At 49.2% G+C, this 17,675-nt stretch overlaps 3 protein-coding genes across 6 annotated transcripts; all 3 read left to right on the top strand.

Moving 5' to 3' along the window:
- The first annotated feature begins 112 nt into the window (after positions 1-112).
- kif11 (kinesin family member 11) lies at positions 113-6,960 on the top strand. Of its 4 annotated transcripts, none has more exons than XM_068327084.1 (26): positions 113-273; positions 439-553; positions 786-915; positions 1,010-1,107; positions 1,187-1,265; positions 1,352-1,537; positions 1,609-1,733; positions 1,817-1,907; positions 2,313-2,458; positions 2,542-2,638; positions 2,752-2,847; positions 2,932-3,020; positions 3,106-3,193; positions 3,291-3,364; positions 3,449-3,563; positions 3,897-3,968; positions 4,066-4,201; positions 4,299-4,471; positions 4,547-4,828; positions 5,008-5,147; positions 5,222-5,382; positions 5,458-5,576; positions 5,654-5,876; positions 5,969-6,144; positions 6,437-6,547; positions 6,737-6,960. In XM_068327084.1, exons 2-26 carry the CDS (start codon positions 480-482, stop codon positions 6,839-6,841), a joined length of 3,186 nt encoding a protein of 1,061 aa, XP_068183185.1. In that variant the 5' UTR covers positions 113-273; positions 439-479; the 3' UTR covers positions 6,842-6,960. The 4 variants fall into 4 exon arrangements, with proteins under 4 accessions (XP_068183185.1, XP_068183187.1, XP_068183186.1 ...); XM_068327086.1 differs by having other exon boundaries at positions 114-273; positions 5,969-6,135; XM_068327085.1 differs by having other exon boundaries at positions 115-273; positions 5,969-6,135; positions 6,734-6,960.
- A 509-nt stretch (positions 6,961-7,469) lies between these two features.
- On the top strand, positions 7,470-10,176 carry LOC137603881 (T-lymphocyte surface antigen Ly-9-like). Its single transcript, XM_068327711.1, has one exon. The coding sequence runs from the start codon at positions 7,647-7,649 to the stop codon at positions 8,517-8,519; it is 873 nt and encodes a 290-aa protein (XP_068183812.1). The 5' UTR covers positions 7,470-7,646; the 3' UTR covers positions 8,520-10,176.
- A 176-nt stretch (positions 10,177-10,352) lies between these two features.
- Positions 10,353-17,350, top strand: slc22a15 (solute carrier family 22 member 15). The gene is made up of 13 exons (XM_068327123.1): positions 10,353-10,513; positions 12,072-12,221; positions 12,307-12,439; positions 13,287-13,451; positions 13,556-13,685; positions 14,325-14,385; positions 14,600-14,766; positions 14,868-15,008; positions 15,261-15,346; positions 15,440-15,548; positions 15,625-15,697; positions 16,065-16,223; positions 16,320-17,350. Exons 1-13 carry the CDS (start codon positions 10,430-10,432, stop codon positions 16,362-16,364), a joined length of 1,503 nt encoding a protein of 500 aa, XP_068183224.1. The 5' UTR covers positions 10,353-10,429; the 3' UTR covers positions 16,365-17,350.
- The last annotated feature ends 325 nt before the right edge of the window (positions 17,351-17,675 follow it).

Below are 17,675 nucleotides of genomic sequence, written 5' to 3'. Positions count from 1 at the left end.
ATGAGGCTTTGCGCCTGTAACGCTTGAATCCTCCTGACCAATAGCGTTGCTCGCCTGCCGTAACTCCGCCTGCCATTGGTTCCGCTAAATTTAAAAGTACCGTTTGAAATATTTGTTGTCGCTGCTTTTAGAGCGCCATAGTTCTCCGTAGCGACAGTTCGTGTTGTTGGAGGAGAAACTAGAAGCTCGTTAAATCACCAATTAATCAGATTCAATGTTTTATAACCGGACGTTTCTTTAGAGGAGGTTTTAAACTGACGAAAAAGCCAACCGGTAAGTTTATTCGGAGCTTCTTTTTAAGCTAGTTAGCGGACTTACTTAGCTGCTAGTCGGTCACGGATACGCAGCTGTCATGTAGGCTAACAGCTAATCCCGTTAGCTCAGTGTTGTGTGTGTTTTATTATTTTTTTTTTAAAAAAGTTCTTAAATGCTTTGCAGACTTATTTTACTTTGCGGAAGGGAACATTTTTGACGCAACAATGGCGTCACATCAGGCCGGCGGAGCTAAACGGGAAGAAAAGGGGAGAAACATCCAGGTGGTCGTCAGATGCAGGTAGGAACAGAAAACCTCCTGGTTGATTGATTCCAGCATGTTGGGGAATATTTTATTTGTTCTTTTTCAAATGTTTTTTTAATGGTTAAGAATATAATAAGAGTTGAGCTTTGGAAACAGGATGTGATGGAGGGTTGAGATCTTTCCTGTGTCCTCCTCCTCATCTTCACTCGACTGGTCGTGCCTTAAAAACCGACTCTTCCAACGATTGTCGATGTTCTCCTCGTTCCAGACCCTTCAACACGATGGAACGCAAGTCCTCCTACGGCGTCATCGATTGCGACGCCAACCGGAAGGAGGTGATCGTGAGGACGGGGGGCCCCAACGACAAGGCGTCCAGAAAGACCTATACTTTCGACATGGTGAGCGAGACCCCTGAATGGCATTGGTTGTCATAGAAACAGCTTCTTCTTCTTCTTTCTCAGATCCGTGTGAACGCGTGTGTTTCTCCCTCAGGTGTTCGGACCTGCCGCCAAACAGATTGAGGTCTACAGGAGCGTCGTTTGCCCCATCCTGGATGAGGTCATCATGGGATACAACTGCACCGTTTTTGCGTGAGAAAATATCGTCAAATTAAATCAGAATTTTTTTTTTTTTTAAGTTAGCTTGAGCTCACAAACTCGTCTGGTGCAGATATGGACAAACGGGAACGGGGAAGACCTTCACCATGGAGGGAGAGCGGAGCCCCAACGAGCAGTTCACCTGGGAGGAGGTGGGTTCCTGGGTTTGGTTTTTTTTTTGCTCCAGGAAAACCGGCACATCTCGGGTCACGCCTCACGCCTTTCTGCTCCCGTTCAGGACCCGCTGGCCGGGATCATCCCCAGAACGCTGCACCAGATCTTCGAGAAGCTCTCCGACAACGGGACCGAGTTCTCCGTCAAGGTGTCGCTGCTGGAGATCTACAACGAGGAGCTGTTCGACCTCCTGAGCCCCAGCGACGACGTCAGCGAGAGGCTCCTCCTCTTCGACGACCCGCGCAACAAGGTAAGCTCCCCGCCCACCGCCCAATACTAGCTGTTAGCCGTTAGCTGAGCCGCTGATGCTGCGTCTGTCAGCGTGGCGTGGTGGTCAAAGGCCTGGAGGAGGTGACGGTTCACAACAAGGATGAAGTTTACCAGATCCTGGAAAGAGGAGCCGCCAAGAGGAGGACGGCCTCCACGCTCATGAACGCCTACTCCAGGTGACGCCCCCCCCCCGTTTCACACCTTCACTGCTGCTGGTGTGACGGACGCGTTAACCGTTTCCTTCCTGTGTCGGGCGCAGCCGCTCGCACTCGGTTTTCTCCGTCACCATCCACATGAAGGAGACAACTCTGGACGGAGAGGAGCTGGTGAAGATCGGGAAACTCAATCTGGTGAGAAGATTTCAGATTTAAGGATGTAAAACAAAAGTTTTCTAGCAGCTCCAGAGTCGCCAGGTGAACGTCTCTGGAAGGAAATGGAGCTGCAACCGATGCTGCTGCTGCTTCCTGTTCCTCTTTTTCTTGTTGTCGTTCGTCTTCTTCCTCTTCTCCTTCCTGTTCCTCCTCCACTCCTCATTTATGCACAAATATTCTGTTTTACTTCCTCCTCTCCACTCCTGACCTTTCGACATGTTCCTCCACCTGCTCCCTTCTTCCACTGAAGATCACAGGATCATCAGCGTACATAACTCTCCAAATGACTTCTATCACCTAAATAGTGGATCAAACAGAGGTGTGGAGGTGGATTGTTACAACTTTTTAAGCACTCCTTAACGCTGCCCCCCCCCTCTTCTGCAGGTGGACCTCGCCGGCAGCGAGAACATCGGGCGTTCAGGCGCCGTGGACAAACGCGCCCGTGAGGCGGGAAACATCAACCAGTCTCTGCTGACGCTGGGCAGAGTGATCACCGCCCTGGTGGAGAAGAGGCCCCACGTCCCCTACAGGTGGTCTCCACAGCACAGCTGGGCGTTAGCTTAGCATGATTATTTTAGCATTACGGCTAAACAACCGTCTCCCTCCCCCACAGAGAGTCAAAACTGACCCGGATCCTTCAGGACTCGCTGGGCGGGCGGACGAAAACCTCCATCATCGCCACCGTCTCGCCTTCGTCCAGCAACGTGGAGGTAGGTTCCCGACCCGATGGTTCCCGAACCGACGTTCGTTCAACCGCGTTCCCGTTACTCGATCCGCCGCGTGACGACGGCCGACTGACGTTTGTTTGTTTGTTTGCGAGCAGGAGACCCTGAGCACCCTGGAGTACGCCAGCAGAGCCAAGAACATCATGAACAAACCTGAGGTCAACCAGAAGCTCACCAAGAGGACGCTCATCAAGGTGGGACGGACAGATGGCCAGTTGACCCTTGACCCCCCTCCACGTGAACCTCCTCTCACGTGACGGCTGTTTGTGTCCGCTCAGGAATACACGGAGGAGATCGAACGTCTCAAACGCGACCTGGCCGCCACCCGGGACAAGAACGGCGTTTACGTGTCGGCAGAAAACTACGAGTAGGTTACCGTCCCGCCGAGCCCGTGAACGGGAGCGCCTCCACGCCCAAACGTTCTTCACCCCCTGTTTCCGTTTCTGTTTCAGGACCATGATGGGTCAGATCAGCTCCCAGGAGGCGCTGGCGTCCGAGTACACGGAGCGGATCGCCGAGCTGGAGGAGGAGCTTAAGAAAGTATGCAAGCCCCGCCTCCAAGCCCCGCCCCGTGTCTCTAAAGTGAAGTCTCCTTCACCTCCTCTTCCTCTTCCTGTTCCTCTTCCTCTTCCTGCAGCTGATGGAGTTGTTCACCGACAGCAAAACCAAACTGGACCAGTGCTCCGTGGACCTGGAGGAGAACCTGCAGAGGTGACGGACGGACAGACGGACCCGGTCGGATGCTGTCGGATGGTTCCCGAGGTTAACCGTTCCTTCTGTCGATCTGCTGCTCAGGCTGGAGGAGACCAACCAGGACCTCCGGCAGACCAAAGAGAAGCTGAGCCAGGAGGAGTTCATCAGCGCCGAGCTCGGCTCCATCCAGGAGACGCTGCACAGCACGGCGGGGCAGGTAGGGAGCCGATAGGTTACCATGGATACAACATCAGGGAGACTGCATCTCGTTCTTTACCGCGTGTTGGCGGATGAATACGACATCAGTGAGACCGGATCTCGTTCTCGTTGGTGTAGTAAAGACGTAGCTCGTGTGTTCTCCTGACTTTTGCGTTTCTTTTCATTTTTTAATAATTATTTACGTAACTTATATATAATTAATTATAAACAGGTAAAGTCTGCGTTTCCATTGGTTGATAAAAATGTTTTTTTCATGCTGTCTGGAACTGATTTAACTCGTCTGTCGAGGTTGTTTAATCTCGCCGTCGTTCTGACGTCTTTCCTCGTCCAGCTGCTGCACACGGCGGACGCCAGCACCAGCGACGTGTCGGGTCTCCACGACAAGCTGGACCGGAAGAGAAAGGTCAGTGTCGTCGGAAACGAAAACGTCATTTACCTACGATGCATTTCGGTTCTCGACTGTCGGGACTCAAACCGACAACCTGTTTGGAACGTCGCAGGTGGAGCAGCACAACCGGGCGAGTCAGCAGAGCTTCGCTCAGCAGATGGACGGGGCGTTCTGCGCCCTGCAGCGCTGCGTCCAGCAGCAGGCGGCCCGACACGGCGGCGTGCTGAGCGGCTACTCGAAGGCCGTCGGTGAGAAAATCAAAGATGGCCGACGCGGCGATGACTTCCTGTTTCCCATCAGAGCAAAATCAGACGTTTGTAACGCCGTCGGGGTTTTATGTTGCAGACGGTTTGCTAACGATGAACCAGGCGGCGCTGGAGGGTGGGCTGAGCAGCGTGCGATCCCTGATGGGCGGAGTCAGCCAGCTGGTGGCGGATGGCGTCCGCCGCTGTCAGGCGAAGGTGCAGCAACAGGAAGTGATGCATCAGCAGGACAAGGAGAAGCTGCTGCTGCTGCTGGTGAGCGCCGCGCGACCTCCCCGGGACGTCACGCTCACGGCGGCCTCCGTCTGATTGGTCCCTGTGTTTGTGTAGGAGGAGCATAAACAAGAAATGGAGGAGGCGCTCACGGCGCAGACGCTGGAGGGTCTGTCCGCCGTCCGGGAGATCGGAGACGGGCTGCAGGCGGCGGCGGAGCGGCAGCGGGATCTGGCCAATCAGGTGGAGGCGATGAAGGAGGTGGGCGTGGCCTTTCGCAGGCTGGGCGAGGAGCTGGGCGTCCTCCGGGACGCCGCCGTGCAGAACGTGATCGCCATGCAGACGCAGCGCCAGCAGCTGGAGGCGGAGATCCGACGGGCGCAGGAGAGACACCAGGAGGTGAGGCCACGCCTACTGACGACAGCCAAAGGACGACAGCCGGTACTCCAGACTGACCAAACCAGTGCAGGGTGACCTTTGACCTACTCATACGACAAGTAGATGTGGCCAGTCTGGGGGCGGGGCCTGACGCGCAGACGTCACTCCAGCCTTACCGCTGTTCCCCCCCCCCTCCTCAGGGCATGAGGCGGACCATCCAGTGCCTGCAGGACCAGCTGCAGCTCCAGTCCCTGGAGACGCAGCAGGACTACGCCGCTTTAGGCTCCGCCTCCAGGTCCCTGGAGGAACCCCTGCAGGTCCTGCAGGAGAACATCAGCAGGTGAGCGTCCTGTCGTTCGGCTCCCAATCGTGTGAAGACCACTCCTCACTCACTCACTTCCTGTCTGTGCGCAGCGGCTGCGCGGCGTTGGAGCGCCGGAGCTCCGCCCACGCCGACCTCCTCTCCTCCTCCTGCTCCTCTCTGGCCTCCTCGCTGCACCTGAACGTCACCGAGAGCCAGCAGATGCTGAAGGAGCTGATGGGCCGCTGCTCCCGCCTCCAGACCTCCGTCTGCGGTACCAGAACCCCCCCCCAGTTTTTGACCCCCGACTCGCCGCCAGACGTCGGCTAATGGCTGCTCTCCTCCGCAGGTCTGGTGGAGCGGGATCTCCAGTGGAGCTCCAGAACCCAGGAAGAGGTGGAGACGCAAACCCAGGCCCGCCTGTCGCTGACGGGGAACGTCCAATCAGAAGCTCAGAACCTCCAGCAGGTACAGAACCGGTTCTGGGGGGGGGTTCACAGATACCGGAAGTGTTTGGCGTTCCTCACGTCTTTGACGTTATCCAGGATGTGGAGACGCTCGGCGCCGAACGTCTCCTCACGGCCGAGGAGCAGCTGGCGGCTCAGCAGGAGGCGGCGCAGCGGGTTCTCCTGGAGCTGCAGAACCAGACCCGCCTGGACCGGACCGCCCTGGACCAGCAGGGGGCCGAGATCCAGGACCAGGTGGAGACGAGCCGACATCTGGTTCACCGCTTCCTGCAGGAGGAGCTGCAGCAGGACCTCCCCACCGGTACGCCCCCCGCCCCCCTCCGTTCGCTCCCACGACGGATTTGTTTCGGTTCCCGCCTCCGAGAAACGTTTCCTACCTGCTGTTGCCTTCAGGTGCCACGCCTCCGCGTCGGGATTTCGTGTATCCCAAGCAGCTGATGAAGCTGAAGAGTCGCCCCGAGCTGCTGGAGAACCTGAGGAGACAGCAGGAGGAGCTGAGGGCCGCCATCCAGGAGGAGGAGGAGGAGGAGGAAGATCTGGAGGAGGACAAGCACAGCCAGGTGGAGCGCGTACGTCCGCTAGCGTTGGCGCCGCCATGTGCCGCAGCCAGCTTTAGCACGAGCCTGCAGCAGCTAACGTTAGCAAGTCTGCTGGCCTTGCTAATTAGCTAGCTGGTTCAGTCCTGATAGGTGTTTTTTTATGTTGGCTTAAAATTTTTGTTAGCACGAGTGTCGTCACGCTAATAAAAGTTTAATCACTTCTTAGCTTAGCTGCTGTTTCTGCGTCAAACTCTTGTTGGTCGTATCGTCGTTACGCCGATGACTTTGTGTTCTCTTGTCCCCGCCCCCATCGGATGCGTAGGATTCTCTGGAGGAGGAGCTGAGCACCTACAACGAAAGTTTAGCAACCGAACCGTCCTTCATCGACGAGAACCTCGTCTTCAACGAGAGCAACCGCCGTCCGTTCTTCAAGGTGAGCGATAACAAAATAAAAAAAATAAAATACAAAATATTTCCAAAATATATATATTTATAGTTCCACAGTCGACCTGAGGAAGGACATTTATTTGACATGTTTGACTGTGTCTTGGTGGGCTAGCATGCTGGTTAGCCTGCTAGGGCGTGTCAGTAAAAAAAATGTTTGTTTTTTTATTTCCAGCAGAAAAAGGGCAACAGGAAGGAGCAGAAGAACCAGCCCCGCCCCAAAGTATTGGAGAACGATTCGACGCCCCCGAAGTCCAGGCTGCCCCTCCGCTGCCAGAACTAAAATACTTTTTAATATGTTATTCTAAATATTTTTATGTGTTTGTATTGTTCACCTCCTTTTAACTTGTTTTAGGATTTTAGTTGTTAGTGTCTTAAAATTAAAGAGATTTTTTCTTGTTTCATACGTCTTTGATTTAAGTATGTTAAATTAATTTTATTCAACAACAGTTACATTCTTTGTGAATATAACAACAAAGAATGTAACAATTTATGCAATGGTGGGTAGTTCAAGACCGGTACGTAGAGGTGAGATTGGTTCCTGTATCCACAGAGACCTTGATTGGTTCGACAAGATTGTTATCGACCTTTAATTCGCATAACAAACCAGATAAATCAATAGATCAGTGGTTTCCATGAAGATATTGACGCAACAACAAGTCCGGGGCCACAAAATTATCAAGATGTGAACGTAAACAAGTAAAACGTCGATAAAACAACAGGGTTCTATTTTTCCCTACACTATTAGATGCACTTGAACGCATCGAAAACACGTCGGATGCGTCATAACTGCTCGTTCAACTTTTGTAGCTGCCTGCGCTGCTGCCTGCTTTAAAACTAAGACGTAGTTTAAATAAAATAATTAAATTTACAATGAAACAAATAAAACTTAATGTAACTTTAAGCTGCGATATGATGCGCTGCCGGCAGAGTGGAAAGTCGATTTATTTCCGCAGTTAATTCCGCGTTGAAACGTTCCGGCTCCTATTCGTGGACCCGCTTTCCTGCAGGTGAACGTTACGGACTCGGATCATAAAAGTTTGTTTCAATCGATCGTGTTGGCATTATCGACCCGGATCTGGTCTGATATGGACGTCGGAAGTCTGATCTGGTTGCTGGCGGCGGCGCTGGGTTCCGCCTCGGCTGCGGATGTTCCCAAATACTTCCTGGTCGGTGGGGACATCATCCTGGAACCACTTAATAATAGTTGGACCACCATGGAGGAGCTCTCGTGGACCTTCAATAGAGACTTTGTAGCGGAGTGGACCAAGGACGACGGTTTCACGTATTACCCCGGTTATGACCGTCGTACGACGCTTAATAACGTGACCGGGCAGCTCAGGATCACCCGCACGACAAGAGATGATGAAGGGAGGTACAATGTGGAGGTCAACAAGGACATCCAGAGTGAGGTTTACGTGGTGTCCTTCATCCTGGAAGTCCCTGTCCCGTCCATCCGGGTGCAGCCGCTGGCCTGCAGCTCCTCCTGGGACCTCTGCACCCTGACCTGTGAGGGTGACCCCTCAGGGGCCGGGCCCGTCACCTACAAGTGGAGGATGGGCTATGGAGAGTTGGAACCGGGGGAGGAAAAGATGGAGATCACCAAGAACGGGACGGAACACTTCAAGACATTCTCCTGCCAGATGGCCAACCCGGTCAGCGAGGAGGAGAGCCGACCCCTGGAGAACCCGTTCTTCCAGGCCCGAGAGGCGGGCGGCCACGAGGGCCTGAAGCTGGGTCTGCTCATCGCCTTCGGCGTCCTCGCTGTTGGATTGTTCGGGTTGTGGAAGACGGGAAAGATCAAATGCGACCTCTGTGAGGGTAGAGGTCCAAGGTCAACGCGAGAGGAAGTCCCACTGGACGAGGTCCAGGACGAAGGAAACAAGTCGGCCCCCCACCCGGCGTCTGGAGGAACGCCGCTGGATGGAGAGACTCAGGACGACTTGTGGAAGTCCGCCTGAGCTAAAATGTAGTTCATCCAAAGAATGCACGTTCATCACTTTGTTCTGACTCAGAATGTTCGTTACTCTTTTTTTAAAAACATTTTTAGTTAAATTTTCCAATTGTGACACCATGATGTTCTGGCGCCGCATCTGGAGTGCACCCCCGTCTCTCGCCTGTAGACGTGCCTCAGCAATGAGCGGGAATGCGGCCAAAGACGAGACAGTTACGGTCATCTCGTCTATAAAAGGATGGATGGTTGGATGAATGGATGGATGAAGCACTCCATCATGTAACTGGTCTTGCACCAGGAGCTAGTGTGACTAAGCCACTGTGGCTCAGTGTAAATGAATTGAGTAAGCCACAAAAAGCCACATTCGGTGTCCAAGACAGCGGCGCAGTGTAATAACAAGTAAAACTTATAAGTAAACATTGAGTAATGTATTTGTATGACTATTTTCACATAGTGAATGCAAATTTTCAATTGTTTGGGGGTGCAAAACCACAGTTGTCGTGGAGTGTGTGTGTGGGGGCCTCCCCTGGGAAATGTTTTAGAAAATGGGGTTGTTTTCCTGCTTTCTGAGGGCAAAAACTTCTGTTCAGTTTACCTACAAAAATACGCTAAAGTCAACAGTTGTAGCTGAACTCTCTTTATTTCTGTCCTACTTTATGCAGGAATGAATGTGAGATTCAACAATTGAAAACTACAGTCATACCAAATATTACTCAATGTTTACTTGTAAGTTTTACTTGCTATTATAGCAAGCGAGGTGAATACACGTTGACATGCATCGCTGGTTATTCCTGCCGGTCATAGGGATCAAAAGTCTAAGACTACTAAGAAGTATTGATGATATCTCCTCCTCCCCCCTCTCAGCATTCACCATTTGTTTAATAATGAGTGTTTTTACACAAACTCTACTGTATGACACTGGATTTAAGCAGTCCTTCTATGAATTTTAGTGTATTGATTCTAAATTGTCCTGCTTTGGCTTTTATTTATTCTGCAATACCGTAAATTTATGACTATTAGTGGGAGCACCTGAAAAAAGCCGCACCAACTACTGTACATCTTGAAATACATTTTTTTGTAGATATATTTAGACCACACCTGTGTGTTAGTCGCAGGTTTCCAGGTGTGTTAACATGAGATATTCACCCAGATTATTAAAACTTTTAATTATTGCTTTTTTCCAAGCAGTGCCTGAAACACAGCAAAATAAAAGCTGTTGACTTTGATATCAATCCATTGATGCAAAGCTAACATGTAGCATCTCTTTTTCCCACATCGACAGCAGTTTGATTGTCTTTTAACTTAAAAGCTGCCTCATCGTTCAAACCGCAGGATTCAAAGTGTGTGCAAAAAGTAGTGATTTATAGTCCAGAATTTACGGTAATTCAAATGCAAATTCCTTTAAAATATCTTGATTATTATCAAGGATCCAGGACCTTCTGAAGGTCCGGATGTTTAAAGACAGTTTTGAACTTTGTTTTTTCTGATGCAGAACTTTTATGCAGATGAAACAAAAGCACTAGAGGAGGAAGAGGAACTGTGAACTTAAAAATGCTGTACTAAGGACTGAACGTTTCTATTGTGTTTAAATATTTTTTTTAAATTTAAAATTTAAAAAAAAAAATTATTTAAGTCGCTCTGTCGGCCTGATATGACGTTTTGTTTATAAATGTTTTTTATTACGTTGCTTTCTAAATAAATAAATAAACAATTCCGATTGGTCATCATTTATCAGCTGTGTTTTTGTGGACAGCGAATCACGACCATCTGTGGGCGGGGCTTAATCGCGTTTCAGGAAGAAGCTCGCGCCAGGGGCGGGAAGCGAAGCCGGAAGTACGCGCGGATGACTCTCCGCTCGCGCTGCCTCTCCAGCGGGGGAGAGGGGGGAGCTGCTAGCAGACCGCCGCGCCGTCCGGGATGGATCTGGAGGAAGCGTTCCAGGTCGTCGGCCAGTTCGGGTCCTACCAGAGGCGGACGGTGGCGGTGCTGGTTCTGACCCAGGTCGGTGTTGTCGGTGGTTCCGTTGATGCCGGAGAACCGAGCCGCGTCACCGGAACCACCCATCCCGTGGCGCTACGTGGCTCTCCGGTGATGTCGGGCTGTAACGTGGGTTCGGTTCGGGGTTTACCCACAAGTTAGTTCGTTACCTGGAGGTGACGTTCGGACCAGGTTCTGGTGTCGGATTCGAACTCAGGACCCCAGAATATTAAGAAGCTTTTGGTTTGATCCCATATGAGCAACTGGTTATCGATAATAATCGATCCGCTTATATTGGCTGATCTGATCTGAAGTTTAAATCAACTTCAAACACATCGACGTGAGTTTGAAGACGTGGCGATATTTTTTATTTTTTTTTACAATTAATTCCATAATTCCAACTCATCGATATTTCAGATTTATGCCGAATTGATGACATCAGCCGAAATAGTTGTAAAATGTTTAAATTAAGATTCTACTTTCTCTAAATTATCCCCGACATTAGATGTAATCTAAAATGTGACCATCTGTAAATGAAGTTCAATAAAAGCGTCATTTTGGGGGGTTTTTTTCTGCACAATGCAGCAAAAAAGTTTCCATCATACTTAAATTAATTCAAGTGGAGAGAATTTAAATAATTTAAATTTATTTTTGCAATCTTTATTTCAACTTTAATTCCTCAATTCATTGTAGTTTCTGATCTTTTCCGTCCCTCCTCCTGGTTCTGTGGTTCTGAGGTTGTGTTCCAGCTCCGATTACACAAGACAAATCTGGACTTGAGGGTTTTGTTAACTTAAGACCAAAAATTAAACTCCCATTTCTGTCCAAACTGGTAGAGAAAGTGGTTTCAATGCAGCTGGAATTTTTTTTCTGCTGGAACGCGACAATCTGGTTTCATACCACATACCCCGTTTTGTTTCTTCGTGTATATGCTGCCTTTAAACGTCCTAAAATTTGACAGACAGGCCTGATCTGTTCTAACAACAGCCTGAGGATAAATATCTACCTGTTTCTGGTTTTGTTTGGATGATTCGTCTTTTTATTGCATCTCAGATAAACTCCTGCTGTTCCCTTTACCCACATCAATCAATCAGGTCGCCTACCGCAAGTCTAAAGGTCAGCTGGCGTGTCTTCTTTCAAACGTGAAGCGGCGTGATCGGATGGCTTGCGTTTGTGTTGTGTTGCCGATTATTTTCTGTCGTGGTTTTATCTTCTAATTGTTCTGTTTGCTCTATTTCATATTCGTGCTAACCTGCACGCCGTTGGGTTATGTCGGTGTACGCTTCAAGGTTCAATTGAGCGTGCGCACAATTCTGTGCGGAAATTTACAATATTTACTTTGCAGTTGACTCCAACTTCTTTATTTCCTCACATCGAGAAATAGGACTTCAACTCAGAAATACTCTTCTTTATGAGAGGAACTTCCTTCAACTCGCATTAGAACCCATTCTCACTCTGTCATCGCGCACTTCTTTTTGTTGCCAGTCTTTTGTTGCCGGTCCCATTCTCTAGTTTCAGGTCAGCTTCAGGTGGTTTCTCTCTGAAATGTGGCGCCATTGTCTTGGGAATCCATCTCTTCCAGGTGTACATGGCCTGTCAGTCCATGCTGATCGTTCTGGTTGGTTCTACCCCCGAGTACCGTATCGACCAGAAGGATGACGTCCCGTTGAGTCAGCAGGAGCTCGTCCAACATGTCACCTTCACCGAGGACATGGACACGATAGTCACCGAAGTGAGGCGACCTGACGTCGTTTTGCCCAAAATACCTCAAGATGACTGTGAGCAACATTTGTGCGTCTCTGTTCCCGTTTGCTTAGTGGTTCCTCGTCAAGAACCAGGCCTACAAGGTCAGTCTGGCCGGGTCGCTGTTCTTTGCCGGGCTTCTGATCGGGAACATGGTCTTCGGGCCGCTCTCGGACAAGATCGGCAGAAGACCGGTCTACCTGACAGGTGAGACAAACCGTGTTGGACTAGAACCGGCACTGGTGTTCTTCAAGAAGTCATCAAGACCTTTCAGTAAAGCCTTCACATTGGGCGCGGTTGACAATTTGTTTGAATAAATGGGTAATTGCCCCCCCAGTTTATACGCCATGGTAGCGTTTGTCAACCGAGATGAGTATTCTACCCCTGGAGTAGGTTTAACTGGATCCCTTTTCCTTCAAGGGGACTTGATGTAGTAATGGCTTTGCATGGTTCTCAAAATTACAATGCTAAAGAGTCTTTTTGGTTACGGACAACAGTCCAAAGTTCCTGACAATGCTTCTGTTGTCATATACTGTACATAAGTAGAGCAATTAAGCGTCATTGCTTTGTTAATTTTGTCTGCATCTAGGATTCATCCACCTGTTGTGTTGTTGAAGTAACATAGAGGGTAGAAGTCTAATACGAGACTCTGGATCAGCTACTTTTAACTGTATCCGTAGAACTTAAATGTCCAAAGTTCCACCAGGATGATGTCACGAAAGTGTTGGCACCTTTAGAAATCTAAAAATTGTTGTCGGTTTTAAAATTCAAGACATTAGAACCTGCAAACATTTAAAAAGAATTGTATTTAAAAGAATGACACGATTAAATATCAATTCAGCTGCAGGTCTATTTTATTTCATTTGACGAAACAGTTGCCCAGATAGCCTAGTCGCCCCCAGAAGGCTCTTTGTGTTGTTGTTAGAATAATATATTATTTATTTTTAGTGCCCAGAAAAAGTGACAAAATTTTTTCTATTTCTTCTTCTTGGACTACGAGACTTAAATTATTGGAGGCAGGTCTGGTTTCATGTTTTTCTTCCTGTCGCTCCAGGTCTATTTTTCGGGGTGGTTTTTGGTTACATCACCGCCGTTTCGCCGTCCTTCGAGGTGTTTGCGTTGTCTCGCTTTCTGGTGGGGTTGATGAACGGAGGCATCGGCCTCGTCTGCTTCGTCCTCACTCAGGAGTTTGTGGGCAAACCCTATTGGGCAATGACCGGTGAGAACCCGCTGAACCCATCCGGTGGTACCCGACAGACGGGACACATGACTTTGTTCTTGACCGAGTCATTTTCCTTTCCCTGATGGAGTTTTCTTCCTCAGGAACCTTGAACAGCGTCACTTTTGCGATTGGCATTGCCCTGGTGGGCGTTTTGGGTTACTTCGTCCAGCCATGGAGGAGTTTAGCCATGGCGGCTAACACACCTGGTGTCTTGATCTTCCTGTTGTCTTTGTGAGTACAATTTTCAGAGATGATAAAAGAGAAGTCTGCTGCTTGATTCTTAGAAGAATTTCTGTTCCTGCAGCGAAAGCAGCAAAGTGAAAGAACCGTTTTTCAACAGATCGCGCAAATGTCAAGTCAGTTGTCGTTACGAAGAGCAGGTCTAGCACGAATCTCTGTCCTACAGACCAGTAATCACCTACAAAGATAGTTTAAATGTGAACAGAGAGAAACCTCAAGTAGGTCCAAACAATGTTATCCTACAGACCAACCATTACTCACAAAGACAGTTCATGAAAAAACTGACTTTAACAGTGACAAAAGTTAAGCAGGTCCAGAATGACTCTTTATTCTACAGACAGCAATCACCTACAAAGATAGTGAATAAAAACTGACTTGAACAGGATGAGACCTCAAGAAGGTCCAGAATGAGTCTTTATCCAACAGACAAGCAATCACCTATAAAGATAGGTAATAGAAAACTGACTTGAACAGGGAAAAACCTCAAGCAAGTCCAGATGGGAGGTAGTCAGAGGCAGAGACAACAAGAGAAAGATGTATGGCTAACCAGCGCTAGCAGCTAAAATGATAGAAAGACTGCAATGCGTATTGATAATATTGATTATGGATCTCCTGTCCTCTGCCCTCCAGATCTCTTCCAGAGTCTCCTCGTTGGCTCTACGCTCAGGGTCAAACAGAGAAAGCTGAGGAGGTGAGTTCTTTCTTCCTGTGTCACGGTAGGTTTGAGCTTGTCTGTTCCGTGTCGTTAGCTCCTTTCACACGTCACTGCTTCACGTTGACCTAGCTAACACCGGACTAGCGTAGCGGTACAAACCTGATAGACGGGTGTGGACACACTTGGCATGAACACAATGTTGACCGACAGCCTCAGCGGCTAAACGCTAACCATCGTGTGGCCTTTAAAGGTTCTACGCTTCATGGCCCGGAGGAACGGCAGCCCCGCCAACAGCCTGATGCTGCAGCGCGTCCGCGCCGCTAAACTTGGGGGGACGGACAACAAGGACATGGGGGTCCTGCAGCTGGCCATCCACCCGGTGCTCCGCATCAGGACCATGGTCCTCATGTACGTTTGGTGAGTCCCCGCCCACCGGACGACACCGACTGTACGGCCTATGGCCTGAAGCGGCCATTCCAGCCCTGCCTGCTGACCTTTGACCTGTGTGTGTGTCTCAGGTACGCCTGCAGCCTGGTGTACTACGGCCTGACTCTGGGCTCCGGGGCCACGTCTGGGAACCGATACGTGAACATCTCCATGTCTGGTCTGGTGGAGCTGCCCGCCTACCCCATCTGCATGTACTTCATCAGCAAGCAATGGTGTGTGTGTGTTGTGTGTGTGTGTGTGTGTGTGTGTGTGTGTGTGTGTGTGTGCACGTGTGTGTGTGTGTGTGATAAATGACTGAAAAATGCTGAAATGATCCATCATGATTGTGTTAAGCAGAAAGCAGTGTGTCTCGGTGGCATTTACCCATGATGCACTGCAGCAAAACTTTATTAGTGATTTAAATCAATGATACACCAACAGGATAAGAAATTAATGTGCGTGTGTGTGTGTGTGTGTGTGTCCAGGGCCGGCAGGAGGAAGAGCTTGTCCGGCTTCCTGTGTCTGGCCGGCTCCGCCTGCCTCTGCACCATGTTCATCTCTGAGAACCCAGGTGACGCCCTTCCTCCCAGCGCGTCACATGTCATTCAAAGTGGGCGTGGCTCCAGCTGTGGGCGGGGTTACGTCATGTTATCTGTGCCTGCAGGGAGGCTGGTGGACGTGACGTCGTTGGCGCTCCTGGGGAAGCTGATGGTCAGCGCGGCGTTCAACATCATCTACGTGTACACGGCCGAGCTCTACCCGACAGTCATCAGGTGAAGAACGTGTGAGCAACGCGGGTGGATGAACACGCGTGTTTCACATGTTCTAACAGGAAGTTTTGGTTGTCAGGAACGCCGGTTTGGGAGCTTGTGCCATGTCGTGTAGAGTTGGAGGAATCCTCGCTCCGTTTATTCCGTCAATGGTAAGACCGTCGCTCTGTGTTCCATTCAGGGTGTTTCACAGATAAAGTAGTTCCTCGAGAAACGAGGCGTCACTCTGTCCATATATTTGTTTGACATACGTGTGAAAATCTAAGATACTAGTCGAGTGTCAGGACACTACTGGTGGGTGGATACAACATCAGCGAGACTGGTTGATAAGATTTTTTATTGTTAATAATTTAGGGGGTTTTAGGCTTTTTTACACGGAGTGAAATGGTTTTTTGGAATGTTTGACATATGAGTTCCGTCACGGAACGGATTTACTCGTATCTGGAGGTTGTACTGTGGTTTTACTATAGTTCTACTATGTTGGCGGATGGATACACGTTGACGTGTCGTTCCCTCCAGAGGACGCTTCACGCCTCCATGCCGTTCACCGTCTTCTGCCTCAGCGGTCTCTCCGCCGGCGGTCTCGGCCTCCTGCTGCCTGAAACCCTCAACAGACCGTCAGCAGAGACTCTGGACGACCTCGGCAGCCCCAGACACGTCCGCGTGCTGGAGAGCATCGTGAGTATCCCTGGGGGGTGGGGTGGGGCGACCAAACACCCAACCGGGAACCGGCTCAACGTTTTGTCGATGACTCATTGGTTTTTTCGTCCTCAGGCTCTTCTGTACGACGACGACAAGAGGAAATCAAATCACAAGTGAAGGAAGTGGCGTCGGGGGAGGGGGGCCTCGACCCGATGACCTCCTGATGGTGACGAGGACGTATTTTCACCAACGCATCGAAATGGAAAACCTCCTCCTGTCTGGAATCTTCCAGAAAAAAACAGACCGTGATTTTTTTGACGTTTGTGCCGTCTTTGGAGGCGAGACTTTCTGGACGCGCCGAGACGTGAGGAAGGAGGGAATCGAACCATCAGCTGAAAACGGGACGTTGATGCTGGAACGCAGCGGGATGGGACGGTTAGCTGCTAAGCTAATCGGTGTCACATGCTCCAGTGTGGACAGACAGGAAGTGACTCGCATCACGCAGCACGAATTCAAACCACACGCATCAGGTTATTGGTTCCAGTCCCGCCTCATGAGGTTTTACTCTACTGCTGCTTAAACACTAAACATATACCAGATAGACGAGACAGGAAGCCATTTAACCTGTTTGTTTGCATTTTTAACATTTTTTCAAAGTTTTCTCTTTTTTTTTAACCCTTTAAAGCTCTCGTGTAGCGTTTGGGAGTCGACGGCAGGAACCTGTCTTTTAACAGGTGGGGACGGCTTCTAACGTAAATAATGTGTTCATGGTAGTGAGAGACGGGAACCCAGATTCTGAGGTAAGTTTTGTTGGGTATTAATCAGAAAGTAAACAGGATATTTCCTGGTCGGACAGGAAGTAAGGCAGGGACGCTTCCCCGGAGACAGGAAGTCAGGAAACAACACAGCATCCGTAAAACCCATTGTGGCTTCCTGTTGGTGTTCTAGATAACGGTCGTTCACTCTGAACACAGTCTAAACAAATGAAGTTTCCAAAAAAAATCTAATATTTTCAGGATTGATTCCAGACTGAGTAAAAAAGGTGCTGATGTGTCCTGATTTTTGTTGTGTGTTTGTGTGTATTATGGGACTCAAATGCCATCTCATTTCTCTCTGTATTTGTTTATGTGATTATATTCAATACATTTACATTCCGTCATGCATTTATGTTGGCGTATTTGTTATATTCTGTGTTACACTGATTTATTTTGCTATGTTGAGGGTTAGGATGATTATTTTTCACTGTGCTTTGAAACTTTGAGGCTTTGAAACTCTGTTGTTACTTACTTACCAGTAATGTTATTAACCAGTTCAGAAACTATATTTTTTTGTTCTTACCGGTTCAGGGACATCAATTTTTGAGTGGTACGTAAAACCAGAAACGTTCTAATACTGTTTCTGTTCGGAACAGATCAATTGACAAAAATGAGAAGTAATTAAATTTCATCTTGGTAAAACTTTGAACAACTAAAAAGAACAAAAGAAAAA

Source organism: Antennarius striatus, chromosome 11 (assembly GCF_040054535.1).
Source record: "Antennarius striatus isolate MH-2024 chromosome 11, ASM4005453v1, whole genome shotgun sequence".
NCBI classification, from domain to species: Eukaryota; Metazoa; Chordata; class Actinopteri; order Lophiiformes; family Antennariidae; genus Antennarius; species Antennarius striatus.
The sequence above is the reverse complement of the archived record's forward strand: the minus strand, read 5'-3'. Positions and strand labels throughout refer to the sequence as shown.